General features: G+C 46.6%; 1 protein-coding gene across 2 annotated transcripts in view; it reads left to right on the top strand.

Annotated features, from left to right (window-relative positions):
• Marchf10 (membrane associated ring-CH-type finger 10) overlaps positions 1-26437 on the top strand; it is a 123559-nt gene that overhangs the window by 46071 nt on the left and 51051 nt on the right. The window contains exons 4-5 of one of the 2 annotated variants that reach the window (XM_045159073.1): positions 12754-12925; positions 22675-23392. In XM_045159073.1, the coding sequence (XP_045015008.1) occupies positions 12754-12925; positions 22675-23009 (507 nt within the window). In that variant the 3' untranslated portion in view covers positions 23010-23392. Of the gene's footprint in view, positions 1-12753; positions 12926-22674; positions 23393-26437 lie in introns of those variants that run through there. The other variant, XM_045159072.1, reaches the window with a different exon arrangement.

Below are 26437 nucleotides of genomic sequence, written 5' to 3'. Positions count from 1 at the left end.
TACTTGCAAAGCCAAAGGACTTCATTTTGATTCCCCAGGATCCACATAAACCAGATGCACAAGGTGGCACATGCATCTGGAATTGGCACATGCATCTGGAATTAATTTGCAGTGGCTGGAAGCCCTGGCATGCCCATTCTCTCTCTCTCTCCTTTTCTCTCTCAAATAAATAAATAAAAATATAAAAGGGTTTTTTTTTTGTGGTTTTGAGGTAGGGTCTCACTCTGGCCCAGGCTGACCTGGAATTCACTATGGAGTTTCAGGGTGGCCTTGAACTCCCAGCAATCCTCTTATCTGTCTCCTGAGTGCTGGGATTAAAGGCGTGCACCACCACACCCAGCCTAAAAGTATTTTTTAAAGTATACTAGGATAATGTTAGCTTCTATAATAGACAGCCCAAAAATGCAATGGCTCAGTCAGGCAGCAGCTCTTCCCTAGGCAGACTTTCAGGGGCACAAGTTACTGTCTTCGACAAGCAACTTTCAAAGCTTCCACTCCAGTTCACAGGAAGGGGGCAGGCAGAGGTCCAAGGCCAGGAATTTCTTCTGGGGTGGCTACTCCTGTCTCTTCCACTCACGTCCCTCTAAGGAGGCCTTCTTCCTTGAGGGCACATGTCACTGCGGGGGAAGCTAAGTTCTTCAGCATGAGGCGGGCAGCCACATGGCAGCTCTAGCTCGTGAAGCCTTAGGAGGGATTTCAGTGGAAAGCTGGTAGACCCCATCACGATTTTTAACATAGCCCTGAAAGAATATGGACAAACCAATTAGCAGTTTTTATTTCAATTGAAAATTTGACTATTTAATTTTCTTTCAGTATACTTGTCTCTCTTGTCCCATTTAAGCACATACTTCTTTTCTAATAAAGAATTACTCTTTACAAAAATAAATCATTGAGGGCTGGGGAGATGGCTTAGCAATCAAGCGCTTGCCTGCAAAGCCTAAGGACCCCAGTTCAAGGCTCGATTCCCCAGGACCCACATTAGCCAGATGCACAAGGGGACACACGCATCTGGAGTTCATTTGCAGTGGCTGGAGGTCCTGGCGTGACCATTCATTCTCTCTTTCTCTCTCTGCCCCTCTCAAATAAATAAATAAAAATTAAATAAATAAATAAACCACTGAGCTGGGCATGGTGGTACATGCCTTTAATCCTAGCACTTGGGAGGCAAAGGTAGGAGGATTGCTGTGAGTTCGAGGCCACCCTGAGACTACATAGTGAATTCCAGTTCAGCCTGGACTAGTGTGAGACCCTACCTCAAAAAACCAAAAATAAATAAATAAATAAATAAATAAATATAAACCACTGAGATCTGGGGAGATTGCTCAGTGGTTAAAGGCACTTGTTTGCCAATCCTGTGAGCCCCTATTTGATTCCCTACTGCCCATGTGAAATGGTGCAGGCATCTGACCTTCATTGCAGCAGCAAGGTGCCCATGTTCTCTATCTCTCACTCCCTCACCTGCTGGCTCTCGCTCTGTCACTCTCTTACCAAAAAAATTTAGAAATATATTTTTTAAATATTTTTTATTTATTTACAAGCAAAGAGATATAGACAGAAAGAAAGAGAGAATGGGAACACCAGGGTCTCTTGCCACTGCAAATGAACTCCAGATGTATGTGCCACCTTGTGCATCTGGCTTGCATGGGTACTGGGGAATTGAACCCTGGGTTGTTAGGCTTTATAAGCAAGTGCCTTTACCACTGATCCATCTCTCCAGCCCCACAAAAAGTATTTTTTAAAACTAAACCATTGAAGCCAGGCGTGGTGGTGCACACCTTTAGTCCCAACACTCGGGAGGTAGAGGTAGGAGGATCGCCATGAGTTTGAGGCCACCCTGAGACTACATAGTGAATTCCAGGTCAACCTGGGCCAGAGTGAGACCCTACCTCGAAAAACAAAATAAATAAATAAACCATTGAGCAGTTTAGGAAGATGGCCACTTGTTTGCAAAGCCTGCTGACTCAGGTTCAATTCCCAAGCCACCCACATAAGCCAGACACAAAAAGTGGTGCAAGTTTCTGGTATTTGCAGCTGCAAAAGGCCCTGGCATGTATGTGCACTGCACACACACACACACACCACACACAAATAAACCACTGAAACAGCAGAGATTGTTTCACCAGAAACTTTGCAGGATGCCTTGTTGTCTCACAGAGGGAAACATACAAAATAAATTTTAGCATTGTTTTCCACTCAGAAAGTGTCCAGTGGATTGCAATTCCCTATCACACTGACTCCCAAATGTTTGCTTACAGAAATCTGGCCCCATCTCTGTCCTTTGCTGTCCGCTCTGGACCCTTGGCTGGCTGGCCTGGAGCTATGCCATGGCACTTTCTCTCCATCCGCACGTTGGCTCACATGTGCCTCCAGCCCAGCTGGATGCCATCATCCTTTGAGCTCCAGTACATCACCACGCTCTCTTAACTTGTCATCTTTTCTTGGGGTGACTCAGTTTATCAGTTGCTTGTGTGCTCTGCATCTGGCTAGGAAGGCACTGGTCTTGTGCCCCCAGTTGTAAGCTTCCTGTCTGCAGACTCCTCCGTGGTGCCTGGCACAGAGTGAGGACCTAGCAGGAACACATGATCTTTTCCCACTGCCTTCCTTGTCTCGTGACCTGTGATTTTGAGTCGAGGCAATATTGAGGATGGTTTGATGCCCAAGTCCTTTTTTCTCAGAGGCACCTCTCAGCTACGGGGAGAAGACACATAGACACAAAGGATGAAGGGCTGAGAGGTGGCTCAGCAGGTAAAGTGATGATCCCCAGAGCCCCCCTGAGAGCCAGGCACCCCTCTAGTCTCAGAGCTGGGGATGTGAAGACAGGAGAATCCCTGGGACTGGTTGTAGTTCAGTGAGAGACCTTGTCTCAAAAACATACAGTGGAGTCTGGGCGTGGTGGCGCATGCCTTTAATCCCAGCACTTAGGAGGCAGAGGCAGGAGGATCACTGTGAGTTCGAGGCCACTTTGTGACTACAGAGTGAATTCCAGGTCAGCCTGGGCTAAAGCAAGACCCTACCTTTAAAAAATAAAAGCAAATAAAATAAATAAATAAAATGGAGAGGACCTGTCCACGTAAGCCAGATGCCAAAAAGTGGGTAAGTGTCTGGTGCTCACTGGGAGTGGCAAGAGGCCCAGGTGCACACCTGCTGCCCACACACAGGTGTGCACAAGAGTGAGCTAACAGGAGACAGCGAAGTAGGAGGGCCCCGACATTTGTACAGTAAAGACGCTGATTCCAAGTGAGCTGTGCGTTCACGATAAAGTCTGCAGGTGACTGTGAAAACACACTGCACAGAATGAAAGCGAGCCAAGCAGCACTTTTTAAAATCAAACATTCTAACAACAAGACAATCCAAAGATCGATTCACTCGATGCTTCCACGCTGTGGTGGTTTGGATGTGTTTTGAGTACTTGGTTGTCACCTGGTGGAAAGTTGGAAGGTGGCGCCTGGCTGGAGGGGGTATGTCACTGGGGGTGGGCCTTGAGGTTAATTCCAGCTCACTGGGTGTTCAGAGCTGATTTGGTGACAAGATGTGACACCCTGGCTGCCTGCTCTGTCATATGTTTCCAGCCATGATGAAACTCCCCCTAGAAACCATAAGCTGAAATAAGCCCTTCCCCCAAAATTAAAAAAATAAGGTGGAGAAGGTGGAGAGAGATTGAGGAAGATACCCCACATCAACTTCTGCCCTCCACACATACATATGAACATGCGTACATTCATGTATGTACCACATACAACATATACATGTAGATAGAGGGGGAGGGAGAGAAGAAGGTAGAAAGAATATATGAAGGAAGGAAGGAAGAAGAAATCGTAGAGGGAAAGAAAAAACAAGATAAGATGAAGGGGAAATATAATGTAGCAAAACCATACTGAGGAATACCCAATCCAGGGCAATCTCAGTGAGCAACTCAACACTACATTTTAGTGTTTAATTATTTTACATCCAGCTATTTCCTGGCCACCTACTATTTCCTCACCCACTGCACTACCACACAGAACTCACCACGTCACCAGCCAGAGGACAGCAAACACAGATATCCCTCATGCTAACAACCCCACAGCATGGGAATATGCGGCCACCATTCATGGCAATTGGCTGTTGATTTCTGCAAGGAGAGATTCGTTTGCGCTACAGGACACGTTCAGCAGGGGTCAAAATTGTGTCGTCTGCACTGGGAAGACAGCTCAGGGCTGCTCAAGCCCATCTCCAGATTGCAAGTGAAAACCTGGGAGCTGCCGTGGGCTGCTGTCACCCCTGAACGCTGGTGCTGAGCCTGGTTGGAGATGGAGGTGGAGACAGACAGGGGGAGTTCTCAGAAGCTTCTGGAGACAGCAGGAGAGAACACCAGATCAAGGATCTAGAGCAACAGGGAATTTTGAGGAAGGGGGGCCAAAAAGACTGTAAGAGCCCCAGGGAGGGAGGGAATATCCAGAGGCACTGCCCAGCCCCCACGTGACTGACCGCTGCCCGGCAACTGAACCCCCAGCCACACGGTGAACCCGGCACTCCCGCTGAGGAAAGGGGGGGGGGAGGAGGGAGATGAGGTGTCCATACAAAGCCCCTAAATGATAATAATAGTGAACCCAGAGCAAGAAACCACACCTCAAACAAGGTGGAAGGGCCAGGACCGACCTGAACTTGGTCCTCGGGCCTCCACACATGCACCATGCATGTGTGCATCCACACTCACACACATGAACATGCATGTGCACACGCAAAAATTACTGTGTTGTGCTTGTTATGTCAGCAGCTCTCCACTTCCAGCTTTAGCCAGGGCTGTTCCTTAGGATGGATAGCCATTTCAAAGCAACTTCCCCTTCTGAGAACAGACCCAGTGGTGATATGCTGTTGTGAAGAGTTTTACTGAAGAGGCCACTCTGGCCCCCTCCGTTCAGGGCCTCGGGAGTCCCTCCAGCCTCCTAGCATGGACATCAGAGAGACGGCTGCAGGCAGGGACCTTGGTCTACAGAACCCAGTGGCAGAGACAGGGGCCATGCTGTGTATGCACAGAGCAGGCGCGCTGACTCCTACAAGCACCTTGTAGCTCAGTGCAGACCAAGGCCTTCTGCAGGAATCCTAGTCTCTCCCAACATCACTGGCAGGCATATCTTCTGAGGGGGCCAAATGAGGGATTCCAGTGGGTGGCACCCCTACTGATCCATATTCGCAAGTCAGGTAACCTCAAAATGTCCTGAACACATCTGAAGGATTTTGCTGCTCTTTGAGCTTTTTTCCTTGACAAAAGAAAGTTTAGCCTCCTTTGTGCATTCAGTGTAGAACATACTTTATATTTATTTAATATGTTAAAGCTATTAACATCCCACCCAGAAGACTGTTTATACAAAGCTGCCCTCAATTCCTGGACATGGCTTCTGTGTGTAAGACATTCTGAATGTTGACTTTGGGGACAGTGCCCTGATAACACTCATTTGGGTACACAGTTCCCTGGTTGCTCTTCTCATACTGGCCCTGTTTGACTGTCGAGGTTCACTGCCTTGACCATGACTTTTCATAATCTCATTAGACTAAATTCATTTCCACTGCAGTAAGCACACAGTTTCTCTCAGGCACCCACCTGCCATTCCTCCTTGCCTCTTACTCATAGAAGGTCCTGCCCTGACCCACGCTATGTCCTAAGATCCAGTCACCCCAGCCTTGCATCACAGGCACATGGCAAAAGCAGGTTTTGTGCACCTCTATCAGTTCTCACCCCATGGCTCAGGGGGAAGGGCAAGGGGGTGACAAGTGAGAACCGATTTCTGAAGCCTTAGAAAGAAGGCATCGGGCAAGAGTTGGAAAATAGTATCACGTCTTCTCTTTCCCCGGTTACTTGGGTCCACTTGCCTTCTGAGCATCTCTGGTCACTGTCACCTTACCATTTCAGACTCAGCTTTTCTAGATACCAGTTTCTGGTCCTCTTGCATTCTGGAGAAATGCATCCTAATTCCCTGCCTTCACTTTCCAGGAGCTCTGACAGAGCCCATCAGTACGTTGTCAAGTAAGGGCTGAGGGTATAAGTTCAGTTCCCAGCACAGGAAGGAAGGGGGGAAGGAGGAAGTGAGGAAGAGAAGAAAGAAGGGAGGGAGGAAGGATTGTCACTAAGTCATTACCCAGTGTCTGGCATGACTTACATCCCCTAATTAATTAAGTCCCGTTGTGAACTTCTTTAAACTTTGCAGAGAGTGGATCTAATCTAATACAATATACTAATTACGTATGATGCCAGAGGGTAAGTTGGGGGTCTTTGGAAAACCTTAAGTACCCTAGAAAAAACAATTTTAATAACGTATTTTAGATAGCATGGCTTTATTAGGACTTGTATAAAATTCCCAATATTTTTTTCTCAATTTTTATTAACATCTTCCATGATTATAAAAAATATCCCATGGTAATGCCCTCCCCTCCCCATTTCCCCTTTGAAATTCCATTCTCCATCATATCCCCTCCCCATCTCAATCAGTCTCTATTTGGATCTCATGATCTTTTCCTCTTCTTATGATGGTCTTGTGTAGGTAGTGTCAGACACTATAATGTCATGGTTATCCAGGCCATTTTATGTTTGGAGGGAGCATATTATAAGGAGTCCTACCCTTCCTTTGGCTCTTACATTCTTTCTGCCACCTCTTCCGCATTAAACCCTGAACCTTGGAAGGTTTGATCATGATGTTACTCAGTACTCCAGTCACTTCTTTCCAGCACCATGATACCTTCTGAGTCATCCCAAGGTCACTGCCATCTGAAAAGAGAAGATTCTCTACCCAAAGTGAGAGTAGCACTAATATAAAGGTATGAATATTAAGAGAAGTGCTTACTGGACAGTTTGATAAGCATAGTATACACATTTATCCAGACATCAGCAGATGTCACACCCCTAAGGCTCATGACTACCCCTGTTTTAAGTTTTCAGTATCAGGGATGTATTCCCTCCCATGGAATGGGCCTCCAGTCCAACTGGAGGGCAGTTGGTTTCCACCATGACAGATGTGCCACTATTGCACCCATTGGCTCATTTGGGCTAGCTGGCCAATTCTAAGGCTTGCAGTGTCCACTGTTGAGTATCTTCACTGGTGGTATCTCTTTCTCCCATTGAACTGCATGTAGAATGGCTTCTTCCATCTTTCTGTCAGCTAAAATTCCCAATATTAAATTATACTCATGTATTATATAGGTTCAGTTTTTGTTGTTTTTCATGGTTTTAGACTTTGATTTTGATTTTGAAAGACAGAGCTGGATTTCTTCCCCCCAGAGGAATAGCAATGGGCTGCTGCCTCCACCTCCACGTGACATTTCAACTTAGGAACATATGGGGAAGAAATGAAAAGTGTAATTTCAAAATTACAAGAGGAAAAGACAGTTTGAAAATTGACTTTAAATCAAAATCTCATTATTGTTTGTTTGACAAGCTCTAGATATTGTTAATTTTTTTTTTTTACCATTAGTTCTATTTAGTATCTGATAAAAGACTACACAGTATTTCCAGAAGACTGGATGAATTTCAACTGCTTATTATGACTATCATCAATTATATGGTCTGTAGAAGAAACGAAGAGTGCCACATAGGAACCAACATACCTCCTCTTCCATGTGTCCTTGGGTAGAAGGCATCCAACATAATTTTTTACTGGTGTCTTTGGCTTTGATTTCAACAATGGATAGCTAACATTCAGTATGAAACTAATTTTGAAAGTGATGTAATGTGAATAATTATAAAAAACAACACTATGATTAGCCGGGCATGGTGGCACACACCTTTAATTCCAGCACTCGGGAGGCAGAGGTAGGAGGATCGCCATGAGTTCGAGGCCACCCTGAGACTACATAGTTAATTCCAGGTCAGCCTGGACTAGAGTGAAACCCTACCTTAAAAAAAAAAAAACTATGAGACTTACAGTGTTTAACATATATGTCTCTATACATAGTGTCATTATAAGTGCTATATGCATATCATATTTCGCTTAATCCTTAATGAAACCATCAAAAATAGGAGCTTTGTTCAGATGAGGAAATCTGAGATTAAAAAAAAAAAATGAGAAAGGGGAAAGTGTGGGGGGGGAGGGAGGGAATTACCATGGGATTTTTTTTTTATAATCATGGAAAATGTTAATAAAAATTTATTTATTTATTTATTTATTTTATTTATTTATTTATCATCCCTAATCATCAGAGAAATGCAAATTAAAACAACTATGAGATTCCACCTTACCCCAATAAGGATAGCCAACATCAAAAGGTCAAATGAAAATAAATGCTGGCGAGGATGTGGAGAAGCAGGGACACTCATTCACTGTTGGTGGGAATGCAGGATGGTACAACCACTTTGGAAAGCAATATGGAGACTCCTGAAAAAGCTGACTATAGAAATACCAACAGACCCAGTTATACCATTACTGGGCATGTACCCTAAAACCTTCAAACCAAAAGCCAGAGAGATTTGCTCAACCATGTTTGTAGCAGCTCAATTCGTAATAGCTAAAAGCTGGAATCAACCCAGATGTCCATCATTAGAAGAATGGATAACAAAGATGTGGTATATCTACACAATGGAATTCTATACAGCAGTAAGAAAAAACGACATAAAGAAATTTGAGGAAAAATGGTGGAACCTGGAACAGATCATTCTCAGCGAACTTACCCAATCACAGAAAAAAAATCGACACATAGTCTCACTCATCTGCAACACCTAACCTGAATTTGCCCAAGATGCCTTACATACCCAGCAAGTACCTCATGGACTAGACAATAAGATGGATGGGAGGGCGGGGAGGGAATCAAAGGGTGGAAAACAGTAATCCGGACCCAAACGGCAATGGTACCATAAAATTCTACTTCCTAAAATACAGACCAATTGACTGAACCTTCACTAGTCCCTTACAGGAAACACCTGAACCACAAGACACTGGAGAGGGTAGGATCAAGACTGACCTAAATCTCCTACATCTTCCCTCCCTCCCTCTCCCCCTCTCCCCTCTATCTCTCTTCTCTCTAACTCTTGTATATTAGTTATCTTTTTCCTCAATTTCTTAGTGCACACTGACCTGTAACCCCCACTTCCAGCTTGGGCCTACAATCCACAATGAGCTTTTGATCAAAGAAACCTACAAGGTTTCCCAAAACAATGACAGACTTCTGTCAGAGTAATTAATGACCCACCAAAGGCCAGTGGTAAGACCCTATTGCTGAAGACTCCATACGCAGCTGACACGTAAAATGGAATGACATGGCTGGAAGCCAGGAGAGAGTCAGTCCCCAGACAGTCAGCGTGTCTAGTGCCAGAAGGCGCTACATAGGCGACTGGGGGAAGTGACCAAGATCTGTCCAAGCAACACATTGTTTATCCTAAGTAGCAACAATTAACCAGATGTGATACCCATACAAGTGCAATAGCGGTACACAGCCATGGTGAGGAATCAATTGCTCTTGATTTGGCTAACTGATCCACTCAGTGGTACTAGACCCTTAGCTGGAGCTGGGAAACAAGTCAGAACCATACCCAAACACAAGCCCACTCTACAATATCAAGCTACCATCAATCACGGGGTATAAGAGGGCCTACACCTATCAAACTGTCTATCAAAAAAGTAAGTGTTATCTCAATTTTCTGGGTGCTAACTCACTCTCCGTTGGAGAATCTGCTTCTCTTTTCCAGATAGATGCAGATCCTAAGAAGAGAGCTGCCCCAACATACCTCAGAAGGGGCCCAACTGAAACTAAGGACAACTGGCGAAATAAGCAAGGGTGATGTTTTCCTGTGAACTGGATACCAGCACAAAGGGGAAGGAGATCAATTCAGAGAAAAATCAACTCCTACCAAATCAGAGAGCCAGAGCCTCAGAGTCCCCCAACACCTCAGCACTGAAGCAGACCAAAAATGAACCCAACATGGCTCAGGGAAATCTTGCGGAAGAGGGGGCGGAAAGAATGTCAGAGTTACATGTTGGGTCATGATTTTCAGAGACATTTATCATACTAATAACTGGGGGCTAACTCCACAATGCACGACCCATTTTCAATAATAAGGAGGGTCTAATGGGAGGGGGTAGATCACAGATGAGCCTAAATAATGGTACCAAACTGCCTGTATTTACTGAAAAGAAAACTAATAAATTAAATTAAAAAAAAAAATTTTTTTTTAAATGGAGAGATGGCTTAGCGGTTAAGTGCTTGTTTGTGAAGCCTAAGGACCCCGGTTTGAGGCTCGGTTCCCCAGGTCCCACGTTAGCCAGATGCACAAGGGGGCGCACGCGTCTGGAGTTCGTTTGCAGTGGCTGGAAGCTCTGGCGCGCTCATTCTCTCTCTCTGTCTCTCTCTGCTTGCGAATAAATAAATTAAAAAATAAATTTAAAAAATGAACTAAGCCAATGTCACACGATTACTACCTACAAGAACCGGGATCCAGTGCCAGGGGACCCAGCTCCAGAGTTTCAAATACCGCCGTCAGCGCCGGAGAGACTTCCTGTGGCCTCACTGCGGACGCACCACGGGTTTTCACGAAGGAGCCAGGGGAGCGGTGACTGAGGACACAAGGACACAGCAAAGACCCTGCGAGTGACAAAACCAGCCACTTGTGGAGCCGGTTCCGATACTCCTGATGACACCCGCCTGGCAAGGCGCAAAGACAGAGGTACTTGGAAAGCAGGCGCACAGGCCCGTCCTTAACAGGCAGGTGAATGGGCCAAACTTTCCTTCAGCTCCTCGGTGCCACTAAAGGCTCCAGGTGTAAGGAATGGGTGAAGGAAAGGATGGAGGTGGCGGGACAGCCACCCAGTAAAGACCCTTTTGCCAATTTCTCCTAATTCCCCACCGCCTGGGCCAAATGAAGAATTCCACTCCTGGCTGGCGAGGGGACAGATCCACTAACATTGACAGACACCCGCTCCTGATGCTGAGACACGAGTGTGAAAGGTCGTAGCCTAGAGTAGCTTTCCTGGGTTTTCAGTGAGGCTGGAGATCCTAGACTGAAGTTCAAGGCCCTGGGTGAGCAGCCTTCTCTCTCAGCGTAGAAAAGAGATTCTGTCCCATGCTCCCTGCTGTTCTCGGGGACCAAAATCCTGGATGATGACTTCCATCACCCAGTTATGCTGACAGTCATGGGCACGGAGATCAAGATCTGCCAACACCCCCTTTGCTGAGAGTGGAACTCAGCTCCTGCTCCGAAACGACCTCGTGATTCATCTTTGACATTTCAGAATACTTTTCAAAGATTTCTATTAAGTCACAGAATGGAAAGGGAAAAAAGACAATCAATTCATTATGTCCGTTCCTGCTCCTTTATCTTAGGGTGGTCTGTTTTCTGAAAACATATGGCGCAACAATAATTATTTGTCTGAAGACTGTATCCAAACCCTACACTTAAAAACATGATTTATCATCGTGGAGGATAATGATCCATCCACCTGTAGATTTATAGTCTTCTGTATAGAAGACTGACAAGTACAGGATGTCTTTTTTTTTTTTTTTTGAGTTTAGTCTGTCTTATGTTGTACAATAATTCAAAGCAATTCGGAGTATTTTCCTGAGTCAGGAGCCTGTGAAATGAAAATGCCACCACCGTCACTGAGAACGACGGGCAAAGTCCATACAAATTGCAACCACCAGGGAAAGGTACCAGGGACATTAATTTAGCATCCCATGCCTACAGAAGACCACATTTTCAGAGAACTTTCCAGCTCTGGACTAAGGTGCAATGTAGAAGAGCCAGAGGCGGAAGAAGCCTTTGCGCTTGCTGCAGCCTGGACAGCCCGGCGGATCATATGGGCACTAGGACCCGAAGCCGCAAGAGTTCGCTGACATCACCCCTGGAGGCCAGAGTCCTGAGAGTCATTTATATACGGCTTGCATCATTTCTTTGGCGGGCATAAGTGAGGCAAAGTGTAAAACTGTTGAATGCCTGGATAATTTTTATTGCATCTGTAAGCCTGACTTGAGATCCTCTGACACTGTAAAAAATCATGACTTGTCCATGCATAGATTTATCCTGACTTCTTTATAGGAGACAAACCAGGAGGGGAGCTTTTTAAAGAGATTTCATCTGTCTTATGTTGCACCCAGTAATTCGGAATGTTGAAACTGAGGTCTGACTTAATCCGTCTCTACCACACTAAATTTCCTTTTTCACTGTCAAGTACACGATTACCAAAGGAACATTTTCCCTCACCCTCACCCATTCCCAAAGTAGTTCAAATCACAAACAATAAAAAATCTAAAAACAGTGAGTTTTTTTCTCCTTTCACATGTAGCTTTTTTGTTTTTCTTTGTTTTGTTTTTTGTTGTTTTTTTGAGGTAGGGTCTCGCTATAGCTCAGGCTGACCTGGAATTCACTCTGTATTCTCAGGGTGGCCTCGAACTCACAGCCATTCTCCTACCTCTGCCTCCCGAGTGCTGGGATTAAAGGCGTGCGCCACCACACCTGGATGCTCACATGTAGCTTTTTAACACAAGCTTTTTTTTGATCATCAAATTACTTAAAGGTCAGAAATACATTCTTTTCATAATATGCTGCAAAACAGATGCATAGAAATGTGCTCTTTTTATAACGTTCTACAAAATGGACTCATTAACTTCACATCCATTTCTAAACTAATACTTCTTCCGATTCATCAAAATCTCACTAGCCAAAGCAGGGCTGGTTGAGGGGCAGGGGGCTTGAGCACCATCCCGGGGGGGGGCCACTGCCTCACGTCTCTTTCCTCTGTCTAACAAAGGTAAGCCCTTGGCCACTGATACTCAGACATGTCTCATTTTCAATAGAGTTCTATCGAGGAGGATGTTCTAAGTGAACCAAGATCATCTATCAAGACACCTGAGGTCAAGAGTGATTCCAGACTTCCAGCCATTGACCAAACATCCGTCAAGCAGAAACATAAGAGCACCATGACTCCAAAGATAGCGGAGAAAGCGACCCCCAGCAAACCCTCTCCAGGTGAGTGGCTGCTTTACTGAAATCACAACCGAAAGCTTTAAAGATCACAACAAACAAGCTGGTAGAATTGACTAAGCCTAGTACTTCCCAAGAGACCAGCTCAAGTCTTAGAAGGCCTGTGAGCCTCTATACATGGTAAATTTAATTTTTTTAAGAGAGAGCTGTTGTTTTTTCTTTTTTTTTAGAGAGAGGGATTTATTTATTTATTATTCATTTGAGAGAAAGAGGCAGAGAGAGAGAGAAAATGGTCATGACAGGACCTCCAGTCAAATACCTCACCTTGTGCATCTGGCTTATGTAGTCCTGGGGAATGGAACCTGGGTCCTTTGGCTTTGCAGGCACATGCCTTAACTGCTAAGCCATCCCTCCAACCCCATGTGGTAAATTTAATTTGAGAATAGACTATTCCCCACTGCCTACATTCTCAGACCCAATCCTCTGCTGCTTTGTGGACCACTCCCTAGATTACTGCCTTTTTATCTTCCTCACAGTTCTTGGGGGAGAACGGTATTTGGCCTCAAGTATCAAGTTTTATGACTCAGGCAAGAGGAGCTCTCTAAAGCATCTGAATGGCATAATTTACAGCCAAGAGTAAGAGTAATAAAGTCCTTCAGTCCTGGGGTTGTCCTCTCGGGGAGAAAAGGAACTTGATAAACCTCCCTTTTGTGCAATTTGGCAAATAATTCACTCTCTAGCTCTTTGAAGCTAAGACCACTCTTCTGCTAAGGGCAAGAGTGACTTCACAGTACCCAGCAAGGACCAAAAAAAAAAATCAACGGAAAATTCAGAATCCCTCAGGCTCATCCCATCAAAGCTAACATCTGTAGGACAAACTTGGCTTCTCTGGGAACCACACGTAAATTGAGGTAAATAGGCGGAAAGGTCTGACTCCTGGGAAGGGATCCAAACGAACTGGGAAGAATTCGTAAACAGTAAATGGCGTGCAATTTATTAAAATCCCCATCACAGTGACTTCCTAATCCTAGAGAGCGGCTGTCATGCAGCCACCCGGCCAGCCATGTCTGAGCGCATTTGTAGAAAACGGCAGCTTCCACTCAGATCCACCACCCACGTTTCCTTGCTTTCATGAAGTCAAAACCAAATTGACTTCTGAAGCCATGTCCTCTGAGGCAAAGCTCCAATTCCTATTTAATGTGATATGGGGGAGGGGCATCAGCATTAATCTCTCATTGGAAGGGCTTTTAATTCACTATCTTAAGTCTGACATAAAACACAGGAGGTCATGCCACAATTTCTTCAAAACAGAAGTAGTAATGTATTGAATTGAGGATTATTATTTTTATTTTTACTTTTAAATCATGAGTAGGGCTGGGAAGATGCTTCCGTTATTTAAGGCGCCTGTTCAAAAAGCGCACCTTGGATCCCGCACTCGGGAGCAGAGGCGGGAGGGGCGCCGTGAGTTCAAGGCCACCCTGAGACTCCAGAGTGAGTTCCAGGTAAACCAGGGCTACAACAAGACTGTACCTCAAAAAAAGAAAGAAAGAAAGAAAAAGAAAGTGGCCCTGTCACAAGTGTCTGGTGTTGGTTTGTAGTGGCATGAGGCCTTGGTGAACATCCACACATGCACAAATAACTTTTTTTAATTGAGGGTAAGTTTCAGTCATGCAACTCCATTTATTCAATGTAATTTTAGCCTCTTTGCTAAAAATGGGTTAGCTGTTTGCTTTGTCATTTGCGAAGAAAAACCTTTAAGACAAACCACTGAGTCCATTTGATGATTCGGTCTGTCTGATTAATACAGATGTTTCTCAAACTAAGCAAGCTCCATATGTAAGTTATAACACTGACAAGTAGAGTGAATTAATTCATTTTCCATCCTATAAAATGCCAACTATGAAGAATTACCAGGATGAAGAGCAGCAAGGTTTAGGCAAGAAATCCAGGTTGGCAGAAAGGTATCTTTTTTATCAAATGCGATGTCATTTGCGGTAAACACATTTATAAGCCACCAGCCGTATTGTGGTGTGCTCTAGTCTAGACCCAAACAGCTGTGGTGGGAACAGAGCTGTCTGCCCAGCCAGCTCAGAGATCCTGGAGGCTGACGGCACTGCCACAGATGCCAAAACCTGGTACAGCAATCTGGGGTGACCAAGGAGCCAACCAGGGCCTGGGGAGGGATTTAGCTCAGTGGCACAGCACTTATTTAGCATGCACAAGACCCTAAGCTCACTCCTTGGCACTACGAAATAAAAGAAAGAGAATTAGCTAAGTCTAAGTGTGATATAATCCCAGAACGCAGGAGATTGAAGCGTCACAAATTCGAGGCCCTCCTGGGCTACTTAGCAAGATTTAGCTCAGTCAGAAGGTAACATGCCTATCATGGACTAGCCCTAGGTTCAATCCTCAACACCACAAAATATAAAAGAAGACGGGGGGGGGGCTGGACAGATGGCTTAGCAGTTAAGGCGTTTGCTTGCAAAGCCAAAGGACCTCAGTTCGGTTCCCCAGGACCCACGTAAGCCAGATGCACAAGGTGGCGCATGCATCTGGAGTTTGTTTGCAGTGGCTGGAAGCCCTGGTGCACCCATTCTCTCTCTCTCTCTCTCTCTCTCTCTCTGTCTCTTTCCCTCTCTGCCTCTTTCCCCCTCTCAAATAAGTAAATAAAAATAAAATAAAATTTAAAAGAAGGAGAGGTGGGGAGAAAAAAATCAGCCACTCAGGAGGCATCACATGTTCAAGGCCAGCCTGGACTATGTAGTAAGACTGTCTCAGCAATAACAAACAAATAAGTCTACAAACAAAAGCAAGAATAACAGCTAGCTAAAGCCAAATCACTGGCAGGCTAGGATCTGATGGCTTAGTGTGTATAGACTCTCTCCAAGTTCCCAATTAGCATAGCAAAATGAAAGCCTAAAGACATGGCAAAAATTTAAGCTAAATCTGTTCAGGAAAAATTGAGTTGGGGTGGTGACAATGCACATAATTTAGATAAATACCCTGCTCTGACAGAAAAAGAGGATTTGGTTCCTGAGTTATCTGGACACTGATCTAATTCACTAGCTAAATTCGCTGTTCCCTGCTTTCCATTGCTGTGGAGAAATATTTTCCCAAAGCATTTGTAGGCGGTGGGGGGGGGGGGTGACTCAAATTTGGCAGTATATCACCCAAACTTCTTTTCCTGTCAAATCTGAGCAAAACTGAAGCATGAAACATGGTGAAATCCCTTTGACATCTGCCTACCATGGCCTGCCTTCCTTCCATACTGTGTGATACCTGGTTTTACTCAAATAAAACAATACAGCTGGGGCATGTGGCTTGATTTCCCAGAAACCCATGTGAAAATATGCCATGTCATGAAGAGTCTTTACTGGTGTGTGTGCTACCATCTAGAACCCCTGACGACTCCCTGCCACAGCTGTGAACAACTTAGGCCCATTCAGGGCCTCTTGACTGAGAAGACAGCAGCAGACTCTCATGGTCCTTCACACTCTCTCCAAGGGAGACCACACGTTGAAGCCCAAGTTCACATGCTCCACGGAATTGTTTCTGGATGAAATTGACTCCTGGTGCTTCTCTTCCTTCTCCTACTCCTTCTTCTCCTTCTTGATGCAGTTTATGGGCAAGGACTTGAGAGTCCAAATGCTTAGGATAGCATTTGGAAAGATAGAAAAAAAAGCAGACAGCATTCACCAAGCTGGAGATACAGGCAGAAAACGCAAGCAGTGTGTCGAGGTCCAGCTGGGTCTGACGTACAATAGCTTCAGCGGCTGTTCTTCATGAGCAAGGTGAACCCCTGCGTGGGTTGAGGAGTGAACAGAGGCAGAGTTGCATAGACTTCAGAATTCTGTACACTCTGGTGAGACAAAGAATAGCCATCAAGCCCCAGTAAGTGTAGGGGTACCAGGCCAATGGGGGGATTGCAGGGGGTCTCCAACTGCTGCCTGATCTCCAGGGTTTTCAGAGCCAGTCTGGGTTGAAAAGGGCCTAACTCGGGCTGGAGAGATGGCTTAGCGGTTAAGCGCTTGCCTGTGAAGCCTAAGGACCCCGGTTCGAGGCTCAGTTTCCCAGGTCCCACGTTAGCCAGATGCACAAGGGGGCGCACGCGTCTGGAGTTCGTTTGCAGAGGCTGGAGGCCCTGGCGCGCCCATTCTCTCTCTCCCTCTATCTGTCTTTCTCTCTGTGTCTGTCGCTCTCAAATAAATAAAAAAATAATTTAAAAAAAAAAAAAAGAAAGAAAAGGGCCTAACTCTCCTTCCCAGTAACTGGAGAGGCAGCCAAAGTTCACTGTGGAGTTCTGGCTTCTGGGGTCTCACCGTCGCCACTGCCCCAGGGCCAGGCATGCAGGAAGCCACTGGACCCACTCCTCCTGGGCGCTCACCTGGAACCTGGGCAGTTCCCCCTCTTCCCCGCAAGCTATGTTCCAGGAAAATGGATCTGGATGTAGTCCTGGAAGCCTGTGTCCAAAATCTTGCCCTTTAAAACAAAGCCAAGTGTTCTGAAATTATCCCCACTTATTATTAAGTTCAGCATTTAGTCATTACCAGAGTCAGATTGGTGCGACGTGTGAGCCCTATCCTCTTGTACCGTGGCTTATCTTGAAGACGTGTTCTTGTAAAGTTAAGCAAAAGCAATGAATTCAGGTTTTTAAAAGATAAAAATCAAAAATAACTGTGGTCTCTCTTGGATTAGGAAGTATTTACTTAAAGAGCAGTGTGGAAGAGGAATTTGAGGGCATATCCTACCTAAATCTTTATAATTTGCCTTGCAAATAAATTCTATTGAAGATTTTCTCCAAAAGGCCAAGATTAATGGGTTTCCCGGCAAGTCCAGCTGACGTCCAACAACTTTCCAAGCTGTCTGCCCAAGTTAGGAAAAAAAATTATATATATATATATATATATATGAATACTCCCAGTTTTATATAGGAAATCACAATTCTCAGTCCATTATTGCTAATGTTCCTGAGACAGACAGACTCAGGGGTGTCATGGACCCTTGAACATGAAGTCCTGGCTCTGCGGCTTTATAGTGCTATAAATGCAAGCTGACAGCTCGTCTGAACTCAGCTTCCTCATCAGTAAAGCAGAGGTGCAGTGTGATGTACTTTTCCAGGTGGAGAGGAGGACTGAGACCCTGGGTGTCAGCTGGGCCTCGGGGGCAGTTGACCCATCCCCCAACCGCCCCGCCCAGTGCTTCATCTGCTCACGAAGCTGGATCCCAGCACAGCGTCGTGTTCCAGGGCTGGCAGCTCCTTAAGAAAACTGCTTGGCCAGCGAAACTTGAGTTTGAGAGATGCGAGCGGCATGGTAACCTAGTTACAAAAAGGCTCTAAATGAAGTCATCCATTTACTCAGTAATTTATGGGGAAGTTATTCAAGTGCTCCCCACACCCCATCTCAGGGTGTAGCATGCAAGGTGAAGTGTTATTTCCTCCGTTGCTCATTCACTCAGCCCTCCCCTGCATGCCTCCCTGCCGGACCCTGGGTCACAGAAACAACGCTGGCAGGACCTGCCCTGGAGGGGCAGCCAGGACAGCAGACAGTAAAATGTGCACCCTGGACACGATACGTCTGTGGGAGGGGTGAGCAAGGGGAAAATTCTGAGGCACAGGGGTTTAGCCAGGTGCAGAGAGCAAGAAAGATGTGCCCAGCAGGAGATGTTGAGTGTGCAGAGATCAAGAGGAAATAGACAAGACACTGGGCAGCTACAAACTGTTTCCAGGGCCTTATATGACACCAGCAGAGGTGTCACCAGACAGTTTCTTAAAAACAGAGTCTGAGACGGGCGTGGTGGCGCACGCTTTTAATCCCAGCACTGGGGAGGCAGAGGTAGGAGGATCGCCATGAGTTCAAGGCCACCCTGAGACTATAGAGTTAATTCCAGGTCAGCCTGAGCTAGAGTGAAACCCAACTTCAGAAAGAAAAAAAACAGTCTGAAGCCTCAGCCTTGACTTCCTACTCCAACTGTGCACTTGATAATACCTCGGGGGTGTCCACAGGCACATGTGAGTTTGAGACGATGAAGGTGAAGTAGTACTGGTAGACCAAGACCATATCCCCAAGGGCCTTTCATGTCTACTGAAGGCGAAGGGGCGTCACTCATCAAAGGGATCTGTGCAGGGAAGTGATACGGCCAGACTGGCATGCTTCACACTGACTCCAGCTACAGCACAGAGGAAGGACCAGCCAGGAAAGTGAGGCCAGCCACATGTCCACAAGAGGCCAGGTGATTCGCAGTTGCTGTGAACCCAGGGAGAAATAAGAAGGGCTTGAAGGCTGGAGAGATGGCTTAGCAGGTAAGGCACTTGCCTGCAAAACCTAAGGACCAGTGTTTGACTCTCCACAGCCCACGTAAGCCAGGTGGGCAAGGTGACGCAAGCGCACAAGGTCGCACGTGCACACAAGGGGGCGCACACATCTGAAGTTCGATTGCAGTGGCTGGAGGCCCTGGCACGCCAATTCTCTCTCTCTCTCTCTCTCTCTCTCTTTCTCATAAAAAGAATTATAAAAATTAAAAAAAAAACTGGGAATGATGGCACATGCCTTTAGTTCCAACTCTCAGGAGGTAGCAGTAGGAGGATTGCTGAGAGTTCAAGGCTACCCTGTGAGTACATAGTGAATTCCAGGTCAGCCTGAGCTAGAGTGAGACCCTACCTACAAAACAAAACCAATAAAAAGGACTTCTGGGGCTGGAGAGATCGCTTAGCGGTTAAGCGCTTGCCTGCAAAGCCTAAGGACCCAGGTTCAAGGCTCGATTACCCAGGAGCCACGTTAGCCAGATGCACAAGGGGGTGCACGTATCTGGAGTTCATTTGTAGTGGCTAGAGACCCAGGTGTGCCCATTCTCTCCCTCTCTCTCTCTCTCTCTCTCTGTCTCTCTCCCCCTTCCTCCCTCCCTCCCTCTTTCTCTCTCTGTTGCTCTCAAATAAATAAAAACAAAGAAAATTTTTAAAAAGAAAGAAGGGCTTCACTTGGAGCAAGAGTAATGAGAAGACGGGCATGCAGGATGTCTGAGGACACCTGACAGACCGTGGTGATTTGGATGCTGGGATCAGGCAAGGACAAATCAAGGAGAACTCAGAGCTTTATCCAAGAAGAGTAGGCCAATGGAGGTTGCCCTTGAGGCTGAGGGAGCACTAAGAGCAGGACCTATTCTACGGTGCGGCCTTCGAGGTGCAGCCTAGCCAGCTGGGTAGAAAGTGAAAGTAGCCCCTGAGGGCCCAGGTCTGCCCGCTGTTCACTTCTAGTAGGAATCCAAGGGTATCAGGAAACAAGAGGTGTTTGAATCTTCAAGTTCACCCTCTCTGAGAGAGGGTGGAGTTAAGGAGAAGAGCGGTGAAGGGACCTTGCAGATGAGGATAGTCAAACAAAGTAGAAAAGACAACTATGTACAGAGGGAAATGGTCTGAGACATAGGAATTGTCCTAGGTGACATTTAGGAAGGAAAGAGTGGGTGCTATTTTCTTGAATACTATGTAGTAGGACACTCTGGAGCCATTATTGGACTAAGACCCTCCTATACTGTAGGTAATGGTTTTCAATTGGATGGCTGACAATGTTAATCATTCATTTTAGAATTAGAAGTGATTGTAGCTGCAGCATTTCTCAAAGTTCTCTGATAATAAGACTCACCAGCCAGGTGTGGTGGCACACGCCTTTAATCCCAATACATGGGAGGCAGAGGTAGGAGGATCGCTGTGAGTTCGAGGCCACCCTGAGACTCCATAGTGAATTCCAGGTCAGCCTGGGCTAGAGTGAGACCCCACCTTGAAAACAAAGACTCACCAGAGAGATTCTTCACTGAAGATCAGTTGCTTCTTCCCATACCTGACCACCTGGAGTTTTCATGTTAGTGAGCATCATAAAATCATAACAAAGTGCCTGAGATAATTGACTTCAAAGGACAAAGTTTATTTTGGCTCATAGTTTTGGAGGTTACAGCCTAAGATCCTATGGACCCATTACTTGTGTGGCCTGTGGTGAAGTCGCCCATTATGGTTGGAGGGCATGTTGGGGCAACCCTGCTCACTTTATGGCTAGGAAGCAAAAAAGGAAGGGACCAGGGTCCTGCCATCCCTTTTAAAAATTTTATTTATTTGAGGTCTGGAGAGATGGCTTAGTGGTTAAGCACTTGCCTGTGAAGCCTAAGGACCCCGGTTCAAGGCTTAATTCCCCAGGACCCACTTTAGCCAGATGCACAAAGGGGCGCATGTGTCTGGAATTTGTCTGAAGTGGCTGGAGGGCCTGGCATGCCCATTCTCTCTCTCTGCCTCTTTCTCTCTGTCGCTCTCAAATAAATAAACAAAAAACTTATTTAAGAGAGAAAGAGGCAGAAAGAGGGGGCAGAGAGAGAGAAAGAGAGCGAGAACACATGCAAGAGAATGGGAGCACCGGGGCCGCCAGCTGCTGCAAATGAACTCCAGATGTGTGCGCCCCCCTGTGCATCTGGCCTATGTGGATCCTGAGAAACTAAACTTGGGTCCTTTGGTTTTGCAGGCAAGTACTTTAACTACCAAACCATCCCTTCAGTCCCCACAACCCCTTTTGATGGCATACCCCCAATGACTTAAGGACTTTACAGAAGGCCCTGGGAACCATTAGTCTTTGGAATCCAATTAAGGGGACTGCAGAACTGTTTTGAGCAGACTGTACAGGTGAGCCTCATCACAGAGATTCAGGCAGCCTTCTCCTAGTCTTGCTTAATATTCACAGGAAATACCTTGATAAAATACAAGTCTGGGTGGGCTTAAAACTGTGTGTTTCTGGACTAGAGAGATGCCTTAGCAGTTAAAGCACTTGCCTGCGAAGCCCAAGGGCTCCGGTTCAGTTCCACAGGACCCACATAAGCCAGATGCACAAGGGGGCACATGCATCTGGAGATCGTTTGCAGTGGCTAGAGGCCCTGGTGCACCCATTCTCTATCTGCCTCTCTCTCTCTCTCTCTCTCTCTCTCTCTCTCTCTCTCTCTTTGTTTCTCTAAAGTAAATTTAAAAAAAACCCTCTGTGTTTCTAAGAAGGTCCTAGGTGATGTTTATAGGACTGGTCTAGAACCCATGCTTGAGGAGCCAGGCTAGAGGAAGCAGGAGACACCTGTCTCATTTTGCAGGTGAGGAAACAAGTCCTGAGAAAATGAGCAGTTGATTCAAGGTGACCTGATGGAGCCAGCTAGCGGCAGGCGTGAGGGAGTCGCCGTGAGGCACAGGGTCTCGGCCTGCAGCGAGGTTGGCAGTTGGAGTGTGAGCTTAGTGAACAAGTCACTAATTCCACTCCCACCCTGCTCTGGTCCACCTGCCTGTCCCCTCACCTCGCCCCCTCGGTTCTTCTCTGTGCCCACGATCAAACCGGGTTCTCTGTGCATCTTATTCCTTTCCTAAGCTTCCCTTCCTCAGCAGAGAGAAAGGCCACATCAGGGCATGAACACAGCCTGCTACGGGGGGCGGCGCAGGACGGGGAGACCCCGCAGGTCGCCATCTGGTGCCGGCGGAACAGCTCGTCAGACTGGCTGTCGGAGATGGGGGCTTGCTGGGCTGGCCCTTCCCTGCATCTGCCAGCGCCGCTCAAAACTGCCGCCTGGACAGGGGTTTGAACATAATGCTGTTTAGTTCTGTTGAGTCAGAGCTAAGCAAAGCGTCCCCAGGACAGGAGCCAGATCCACTTACGCCCAGGACCCCCAGAGACCCCACTCCCGCCTGCAGCGAGCAGCTTTTGGGTTTTGGTGCATGCACAGGCTTTTTTAACGTCCTTTCCCCACGAGTGCTGCGTCCTGATTGCTCTCTTTCTCTCGTGCAGGTGACAGCAGCGAGCAGCCCCTGTCCTGTGTTGAATATTCCCCTTGCTGCTCCGTCTTTGCGCTCCCCCCCGCCCCGCAGCCCAATACCAATTTCTGCTGCCTCCTCCTGCCAATGGTGCCACCTGCCTCCCCGGGAGCCCCGGGCCCCCCCACGCCCCCCGGCGCCTCCCCGCCGCCCGCCAGCCCCCCTTCGGGTCTCGCCACCCCCTGCTCCGTGCCCGGGTCGCCAACGGCCCTCTGCTACTTGCCCTTCTCCCAACCGGCTCCAACAGAGACCCCCATGCTGTGCCTGCCGGGCCCCAGGCGGCCCAGCAGGATTTACCTCGTGTGGTAAGTTGGCCCCTGGCGAAGCGCCCGAGAGGGGCGCGGGGGCCGAGGGCAGGGCGGCAAGACCACTGCGTGCCAGGAGAGCGTGACCAATAAACCCCGTCACCTCCGGAGACTCTCGTGATTTCTTACCTCCCGTGTCTGCCCTCTTTGGGCATCACCACCAGCAAGCCAGCAGGCTCTCCTGGGTCCGATGACGCCCTTGGCCACGTGGATGAGCACAGACCCAGGCCACCCCCAGGGCGACACCGAGCAGGTGGTCCCGAACCTGTCAGCGCCCACGGGAACTGAAAACCCATCCAGCTCCACGCTGAGGAAGGGACTAGCCGCAGGGCTCAGCGGATGTTGAGCTCCCTTGCCTGCCCACTTATTAGGCCGTGCAGTTCCTAAGCATCGAAAATCCCACCTCCTGCGTTCCAAAATAAAACATATTTATGGTACATGATTAGGCTTTAATTAAGATCTCCTCTGGATATGTGAGACAACAGACATTTCCAGCACACTCACATGGGCGAATTGATGCAACCTGTGATTTGTGCTACATGGAAAGCTGCCCACGATGCCCGGGGAACACTGGCTCGTTGTAGTTAAGCTGTGATTCTTCCCGTGATCCAAAAAGAGCAACCAGCTCTCCAAAGACCCATCTCCTGGATGGAGTCTTGGCATCTCTCAGGCACCAGGGATTCCAGTCAAGAAAGTATTGGGGAGGGATAAAGGTTCAGGAATTGTATTTTCTTCTTTCTTTTTCTTTCTTCTTCCTTTTTATTTGTCTATCAAGAACTGTGTGCATGCCAAGTGATATGAGAAACTTGAACAATTATCAAGTACAAGGAACTAACACTGGCCGTGGATGGACTTGGTTCTCAGTTGTCAGGGCCATGCATAAATATGAGACTTTTTTACATTTTTCCTTTCTGAGTATTCTGTTCACCAATTATTATTTCTAAGCATTATTAAACGAACTGAGGGGCTACAGAGATGGCTTAGCGGATAAGGCACTTGCCTACAAAGTCAAAGGATCCAGGTTTGACTCCCCAGGACCCACATAAGCCAGATGCACAAGGTGGCACATGCTTCTGGAGTTTGTTTGCAGTGGCTAAATGCCCTGAAGCATCCATTCTCTCTATATATATATCTACACCCCCCCCCTCAAATGAATAAAAGAAAAATGAGCTGGGCGTGGTGGCACACGCCTTGAATCCTGGCACTCAGGAGGCAGAGGTAGGAGGATTGCCGTGTGAGTACAAGGCCACACTGAGACTCCATAGTGAATTTCAGGTCAGCCTGGGGCTAAAGTGAAACCCTACCTTGAAAAAAACCAAAATAACAATAATAATAATAAATAAAAATGAAATACATTTTAAAACAACTGAGATAGATGCCTTTCGGTGTGTGGCCTCCTGGAGGCATTGCCTTTCTCACACACTGGACGAAGTGTACATTGTTCAGAGAAAACCACAAACTTTCTGCAATCCACTGACAATGGGGTAATGAATGACCTAAGAAGCAACACCTCACCGTTCCCCACCCCACCCCACAGTTGTGAAGCAAAACGTGGCTTCTTGCCTGTCTCCCAGTGGAGCTACGACTTTAGTTTCCTGCAAGATTAACAAATGTGCCATGCCATGGTGAGTTCCCTTCTCAGATAAGCCCCAGAGGTCTGAAATTTTGCTCACCCTTCGTGTGGATGAGGGGCTCAAGAACTTTGTACATATAGTATCTGAAACTCTTAAATCCATGACACACACACAAACTAAGCAGTTGAGGTCACCTCCTTTGTGACTGTGAGTACATCTGGAAAAGAAAAATACATTTCACAAGAGTTTGCTTTCCCCAGAGTCTAAGGGGTATCACAGAGAAGAAGGCCACACGGCAGTCATATTAGATCATCCTCTTTAAGGTCGTGACCAAGATGTCTTACTCATCTTTGCAAACCATTACAAAACAAAGACACGCAGGTATTTGTTGAATAAATTATAATAGAAAAGTTGCTGTTTGTCATTTGGATTTTGATAGGAGAAGGCTTGGGGAGAGAGAATCAAGAACTGCACAGGGGCTGGAGGAATGGCTTAGGAGCTAAGGTGTTTGCCTGCAAAGCCAAAGGACCCAGGTTCAATTCCCCAGGACCCATGATAACCTGATGCACAAAGGAGCGCACATATCTGGAGTATGTTTGCAGTTGTTGGAGGCCCTGGCACACCCATTCTCCCCCTTTCTCTCTCTCTCCCTCCCTCTCTCTGTCAAATAAATAAATAAAAATTTTTAAATAAAAGAACTACATGGGAATCAAAGCTGCTCAGTAATTATTCTTACTTGTGAAGGCTTCCTACCGATGAGCTGCTGGTCAAACGCCATTCCTTTGGGGGGTCACTTCAGACTTCCCATCACTAGTAGTGTTAGTTTGCTTTAAGATAGAAGTAGGTATCATTCTCAGCAGCTAATAACCACCAGATACTGAGTCAGGCCATTTATGTATATTATTGCTAAACTTTACAATAACTAGGCAAGAATATTGCCATCTTACAGCTGTAGAAACCAAGGTTCCACCTGCCAAGACCAAGAGATCCAAACCGTACCAACAGTGGGGATTACCTCGTTTGCTAAGAACTTGATTAGAGGAGACGTGGTAATAGTTTTGGAAATCATTTAAGAGTACTTTTGATGCTTTGAATGGAGAAAGTGGCCTTTTGAACAACAAAAGCATCTTTTTAAAAGGCCGGGTGTGGTGGCTCACACCTTTAATTTCAGCACTCAGGAGGCAGAGGAAGGAGGATCACCATGAGTTCGAGGCCACCCTGAAACTACATAGTGAATTCCAGGTCAGCCTGGACGAGAGTGAGACCTTACCTCGAAAAACCAAAAACAAGAAAAAAAGTATCTTTTTATCTTAAGTCACTTTGGGTGCTTTGTCTAATAAGATGTAATTAGAATTGTGGACTTCCCCATAATTTGGGTTGAAAGCATCTTCTCAAGCCCTGCCGATCATTCTAGGCGGTCATCACTAGCGCTGCCTGGCGGTGCGAGGCAACACGCAGGCTGGCTAAGAGATGGGTGGTCTTTGTCCTTAAAGAGTCTAAATCCACTTGAAAAGAGAAACAAAAGTACACTTTAAGCAATTTTTGAGTATTTAAATGTTGAAGGCTACTCAAAACTGGGAAGCAAAGGCTCTGGAAAAGACAGAGTCAACACAGACTTGTACATAAAACCAGAACCTGACAGGTCTACTGGCTGGAGCAGGCTGGGAAGAGAGACACCGTGGGGATGTGGAGGTAACAAGAACGGGGTAGCATGATGGTCGGTGAGAAGTCCTACTTCCCGGGGTGTGGGGGGAACATGAACATCCCACTGGTAAAGTGCACCCCTTCTAGCCTGGACCTCTGGATCACGCCCTAACTCACTAGACTTGCCTGGGCCCCAAGCCAGCCCTGTCCTTGG

Source organism: Jaculus jaculus, chromosome 9 (assembly GCF_020740685.1).
Source record: "Jaculus jaculus isolate mJacJac1 chromosome 9, mJacJac1.mat.Y.cur, whole genome shotgun sequence".
Taxonomy (NCBI): domain Eukaryota; kingdom Metazoa; phylum Chordata; class Mammalia; order Rodentia; family Dipodidae; genus Jaculus; species Jaculus jaculus.
The sequence above is the reverse complement of the archived record's forward strand: the minus strand, read 5'-3'. Positions and strand labels throughout refer to the sequence as shown.